A 6,189-nucleotide genomic window follows, 5' to 3' on the forward strand; every position below is an offset into this window, starting at 1 on the left:
GGAGAGGGACAGTGAGCGTGAGGGGGCGGGGGGATGGTTGCGACGGCTGTCACGAAGACCGACGGTGATATGCGCCGTCAACAGCACAGCACACATGCGGCCCCTTCATTGCGCGCGGGCCGTGGCCAATGCCTCGAGTGGCCGGTGCGCCTTATTCCAGAGGAGGGGGAGGGAAGCGGCAGATTTCGTATGTGCATTTCGAAAGCATCTGTTGACCCACCAGCATGGCGCGCCCGGCGTCGCAGCGGGGCAGCAGGGAGACCACTGATAGGTAGTAGATGGCGCCCCCGATGACGTCAAAGCGCGTGTTCTTGAGCCTTTGGGTAGGTCAGAAGTTGGGATGGGTGGGATAAGAAGTTGGGATGGGTGGGTTTGGAAGTTGGGACGGGTGGGTTACCGAGCAGGCGCGCGTACACTTGTGAGAGGGGGCCAGGGGCGGCGCTGTCGATGCTGAGCTCGGAGAGTGCCGAATCGAATCAGAGTCAGCGGGGCATTTGAGCCTGGTCTGGGGTCAGACCAGCAGAGACGGGCGCGTGCGTGGCCAATGGCAATACGTAAAAGCGAGCCGCAGGGCGGAGGTTTCAAAGGGGGACACCCGCGTCACCCGCCGACCACCCGGTGCGGTCACCCGGCCACCCCACCTGAAGAGGTGCAGGTTCTTGCGCCCCAGCTGCCGGCTCTTCTCCGCGCTCGGGTACACGGCAGCACACTTGTACACCCCTCCGCCGCCTCCCGCACGTCCTCCACCGCCGCCGCTGCCTGCCGTCTCCGCCGCCCGCCGCCCCCGCCCCGCCTCTGCCGCTGGCGCCGCCGCCGCGCCGGCCGGTGCCGCGGCGTCGGCTGCTGGGCTGGGGGCGGAAGCTTCCTGGAAGCCGGCGAGCTCGGCGGCCGGGTTGCGGTAGGGGGCGGAGGGGTCCAGGTCAGCGCTTGAGCCGCCCGTGGGGGAGCAGGGGTAGTGCCACGCGCCGCCGGCCCCGTCGGCGTCGAGGGCCGCTGGGGGGATGGGGGGGCCGCGGTGGCGCTGGGCGGGCGCGAAGAGGCTGCGGGAGGGGTAAAGCAATGGAGACGAGCGGGAGAAATCATGTGGGCAAGTGTGTGTCGAGTATATGTGTGTGTGCGCGCAAGAGAGAGAAAAATAGTGTGTGTTTGCGTGCGTGTGTGGGTGTGCCAGCGAGTGAGCACGCACCGGATCACAAATTGACCTCAAAGCATGCCTAGCTGACCTACTGGCGCACTTTTGGGTCAACCGTTCACCCCTTGGTCCCCACTAGTGAGGTTGCAAGGTCCAGCCGCCGCCCGCGTTGTCCATGGGCGGGGGCGGCCCACCAGCAGGAGCAGGCGCACGGGGCCCGCCCCGCGCGCTCGCAGGGCCTCGCAAAATCAATGCTCAAGTGGATCCCTCACGTGAATTCCCCTGTGCATCCCCAGTTGGGGCCCCACCAGCAGGAGCAGGCGCAGGGGGCCCGCCCCCCCGCCTGCTAGCAGACAGGAACAAACCAAGCCACGGCCCGCCGCGCCAGCGAGGCTTGAGACCCAACAGCAGGTGTGGGCCCTATCCCTCGCGCCCGCAAGGCCTCCCAAAATCAATGAATCCGACCGGGTCTTAGCCGTCCCTGGGTAATCTTCCCCGCAGAGCGCCCCCAAAAATACACCTCTGTTTGTAAGCTCCAAAACCGCGTGCATCGAGAAGGAACGTGCGGCGGCGAGCCTGGGAGGACGCCGACGCAGAACCACTTTTTCGAGTACGGGAGAGCACCGGGATTGGAATCAATGCCCATGTGGGTCCCTCAAAAATATTCCCAAAGAGCATCCCCAGTTGAGCACCCACGAGCAGGTGCAGGCACAGGCGTCCTCCCCGGCGGTCGCGTAGATCGCCGCCGTTGCCTCCGCCGCCTCGTCGGGCAGCGACGCGAAGCGCGCGTAGCTGGAAAAAAGAGTGGCAGGGGCGGGAGTCGAAGTGAGGTGGGGATGGTATGTAAGATCCAAGCAAAACGTTGGTGCTCCAGAAACATGGCGTGCGCAAGCAAACGGTCGGCAGGTCCCACCCTCATCCCCTCAGGCTCTAGGGTTTAGCCCCCGCCGCGCACCTGAACACGTGTGTAGGGTGCAGGAACGCGCCGCCGGCGCCGTTGACGATCAGATGCTCCGGGTCCCACCGGTGCGGCTCCGCTCGCGCCCGCGCGCGCGCCGCCTCGCCGCCGCTGCTGTCGACGGCGCCGCCGCTGCCGCCGCTCCCGCCCGCCGTGCCCTCCCAGCCGCCGCACGCGGCGCACCGGCGGCGGCGGGGCTGCCCTCGGGTGTCCCAACGCGGATCCTGAGGCAGGGTGCGGCCCTGATTGTAGTGCTGCTGCGGCGCCCCATCCACAGACAGCCGCGGCAGCCCGAGCCGCTCCCGCTGCGTGCTGCTGTCACCCGCCGCGGCCTCCGCCGCGGCGTAACCAGTGACGCCGCCGCCGGTGACGCCGGGCCGCAGGGGCGCGAGGACGTCTCGTAGCTTCCGCACCGGTGACCGTCGGCGGCCGGCGGGACCTGCGTCGCCATTTGGGTTGCCGCCGCCGGCGTCAACGCCGTCGCCGTCGCTGCCACTCTCGCTCCCGATGCTGCTGCTGCTGTCGCTTGCGGCGCCACCGTCGTCGCCGCTGCGGCCACTGGCAGCAACACCCTGCTGTGGCCGGTGCCGCTGCTGCTGCTGCTGCTTGGGCTGCTGCTGCTGCGCCTGCTGCTGCCCCTCGAGCCTCAGGCTCTCCCAAACCGCCTCCAACCCCTGCACCCCGCCCCCCAGGCAGCCGCTCGCGCTCGGGCTCAGCCCGCCGGCGCCCGCCCTCCGGCTGCTCGCGCTGCTGCTACTGCTGCTGCTGCGCCGCGCGTCCCCGGCCGCCGCTCCTCCCGCCGCCTTCGTGTCTGCCGCCGCCGCAGCAGAGGCAGCAGCAGGAGGCGTCGCGGCGGCGCCGCCGGCGCTCGCGCCAGACCCCGTGCCGCCGGCGCCGCCGCTGCGCAGGCTGTGGCGCATGTAAAAATGGAGGTCACCCGCCAGGTGCACGCGGCAGCGACCCCTGCGGAAGACGAGCGTGCGGGGGTGCAGGCGCCGGCCACGGGCGGGTGGCGAGGCGTCGCGCATGTCAGTAGGGAGAGCGGATGCGGGGGCGGGGGTGGGGCCAGGGGTGTCGGCCGTGGCAGAGGCGCGGCGCACGGCAGCCGATGAAAAGGGCGGGCTTTGTGGTGCGCGCTGGCTCCGAGTATTGCAGGGGACGCCAGGGTGCGTGCTCGCGCGAGGTGCACACAAAAGTCGCCCCACCGCGCGCGGGGCGCCCCCAAGCGAGGAGCCAGCGGCACCGCCCCGGCCTCCTGACCAACACCCAATACCACACCTCCCTTGAGGTCCAGAAGACAAGCCGCCTCTGTATATGAAGACACATCAGGCGACTCCCCACCTCCAAATTCGGCGCCCTCCACGGCCCCCTGTCCTCACCCCCCACCCTCCCGTCCGCAGACCCGTGACCCAAACCCCGCCCCTTGCATTTCGCCAAAACACAAAACGACAAAGTCTCTATGTCAGAATTTAGAATTCGACCCTGTGAAATCAGAAACTTTGAAAGCATGTGTTCGTATAATATTCAAACGCGCCTGAGGTGGCCCCTCACGAGCTGCCTGAGGTTTGATGATGAGGAGACGGCCCAGAACCACTCCAGCAGCCAGGTGGGCTCGTGGGTGATGATGATGACCTGGCACGGGGTGGTTGTGATGGTGTGTGTGTGTGTGTGTGTGTGTGTGTGTGTGTGTGTGTGTGTGTGTGTGTGTGTGTGTGTGCGTGAGAGAGTGTGTGTGATTGCGGGGGGTGGGTGGTCCACGGGATGGTGGGCAATACTTGCGCGGCGGCGACGAGCGGCGGCTGCATCAAGGACGGTCCAAATCATAGCGTCGGCACACAGATCACGGCGCGGCCCGCATCACGTCATGCGCCAGATCACACGGGGAGAGGGTGCTGACCTGGTCGTCCGGGGCCATCCGCCGCTCCACCACGTTGGCAAAATACCTGCCGGGATTTTCAAAGCCGATTTGGGATGTCGTTACGGGGGTGGATGCTGCGCGTGTGCAACATGCCAATCAGACGCAGATGGCTCGCGGGGGGCAGCTGTTGCAGAAACGGCTGCCACGAGGCGCGACAAGGGGCACGGCCGCGTGCACAGACACATGACATACCGTGCGCGCTGCAGCGTTTCCACCCCCGAACACCCATGGTCAAGCCCGGTCAAACACCGGTCAAACCTGGTCAACCGTCCCACCTGTACTGGCACATGTCGATGTCGCCCACCAGTGCCAGGTCGAGCCCAAACACCCACCAGCCGTGGGGCAGGGCAAGGGAGAAGTAGGACTTCTCCTGCAGGAGTGGGATTGGGTGACGACATGTGAATAAGACGACGAGGCAACATCATGTGTAAAAGGATAAGGTGATCGTGGCCGGGCGTCGCAACAAGTGTTGAAAAGTTGCCCGCAATACTGCGCGACACCCTTGCGCACGCGGCGTCTAACGGCCGAGTCCGTGTGCTGCGCCCCACCCCGCTCTTCCGCCTTGGGAGGGCATGCCTCGCCGCGCGACCTCGGACGTCCCCTCCCCCCTGCCCCGCCAGCTGGGTCCCCGGGCCGCGGCGAGCGCGCCCCGCCCCCACGCGGCTCGGCGCACTAGCTACGAGGCCGCCATCGGCCTCGCAGCTCGGCCTCTGGGCATGCTGGCCGGCCGACCGACACCCCCCCCCCTGTGCTTGGGTTTCCACCTAGCAGCATGCAGCCGCCCTGACAGTGAGGCAAGCCTCTGTTGTGCCATTCGAGCTTCAGCTGGCCTCACAATTCTGGGGCCCACGCACCTGTGGCAGGAGCCAGCCCCCCAGCCAGCCCTTGTGCTGGATTTGCTTGATGAAAGTCTCCAGGCCGTCGATCCAGTCATGGTTGCCTGATAAGATTGTGAGTGTGTGTATGTGTGTATCAGGCAGAGATTAGGTGTGTGTGTGTGCGGTGTGTGTGTGGTGTGTGCGTGTGGTTTGTGTGCGTGTGTGTATGAATGTGTTTGTGCATGTGTGCGCGTGTGTTAGCGCACGCCCGTGTGCCGCATGACGTGCATGTGCACGGGTGCACACGCGAGCCTTAATGGATAACCTTTGGTTGCAGTAGCGCTCAACTCAGGGGCCGGCTGCGTGGTTGGTCAGAGCAACCCAGCGAGGGCAGACCGCAGCCAGTCCAGCCAGTCCAACAACCCATGGTGATCATGGACTGGCCGTATTGCCGCAGCTCTGCGCCCCGCAGCTCCGCCCCTTGCCGTCGCCCCGGGCCAGACAGGGTGCGGGTTCGCCCGCGCGCGCACCCCGAATGGCAGAGCCCGAGGCCCCCTCTCCTCAGCCTTCCCGCGCCCGCCTCCGCCTCCGCCCGCCCTTTCATTTAACCCGCAAACCCCTCCCTTTCGTCACCCCGGTGCGCGCCCGGTGCAGCGCCAAAAGCTCCTCCTCTCTCCCCCACCAAAGCTCGCACCCGCGACTGCTCACCAACACCCCAGCTGCCCAGTACGCTGCAAGCACCTGGGCCGCAAAACAACAAACCCCTTCCTCCCTCCCCCTCCCCTTGCACGCAACCAGGGCCTCTCAACAACACCCTCGCTGCCCCGTACCCCAAGCCACACACGACAAAAACAGCGGACTTGGAAAACAAGGCACATTCCGCCCGCCCCCACCCCATCCTTGTAAACAAACACCCACCGGGGATGGCGAAGCAGTCCGGCCCGCCGTACCGCGCGAGCGCCGCCGCGCTCGCCCGCCTGCTCGCGCGCGGGCTCAGTCCGCGCGGGCCCGCGCCGCAGGTCGCCTCCTGGAAGCCCAACGGGCACGGGGGGAGGGGGTGCGGAGAGGAGGAGGACAATGGGTGACGAGGGGAGGGGGATGCGCTAGGCAGTTGCGGCGAGTGCGCGACGAGCTCCGTGGCAGCCCGTGGGGTGAGCCGGATGAGAGGGGCCGGCAGGCGCAGCACAGCTGGGGTTTTGCGTGGATTACGAGATTCGAGATCTGTGGATCTTGGATCTTGCCGCGCAGTTGCGGTTGCTGACCTGGACGCCGTAGGAGGGCGGGAGGTCCGGCTTGTGGACCACCAGGCGACCTGGGGATGAGTCAGGGTTCAGGGTTTAGGGGTGAGTGGGTTGGGTAGGAA

General features: G+C 66.9%; 1 protein-coding gene across 1 annotated transcript; it reads right to left on the reverse strand.

The window, feature by feature from the left end:
* Positions 1-151: 151 nt before the first annotated feature.
* Positions 152-3,010, reverse strand: MNEG_12929 (hypothetical protein; the record flags this gene model as incomplete). The annotated part of the gene is made up of 4 exons (XM_014038599.1): positions 152-317; positions 642-1,040; positions 1,829-1,924; positions 2,088-3,010. The coding sequence occupies 4 exons, from the start codon at positions 3,008-3,010 to the stop codon at positions 152-154; spliced, it is 1,584 nt and encodes a 527-aa protein (XP_013894053.1).
* Between the last annotated feature and the right edge of the window lie 3,179 nt (positions 3,011-6,189).

Source organism: Monoraphidium neglectum, assembly GCF_000611645.1.
Source record: "Monoraphidium neglectum strain SAG 48.87 unplaced genomic scaffold scaffold03522, whole genome shotgun sequence".
Lineage (NCBI taxonomy): Eukaryota > Viridiplantae > Chlorophyta > Chlorophyceae > Sphaeropleales > Selenastraceae > Monoraphidium > Monoraphidium neglectum.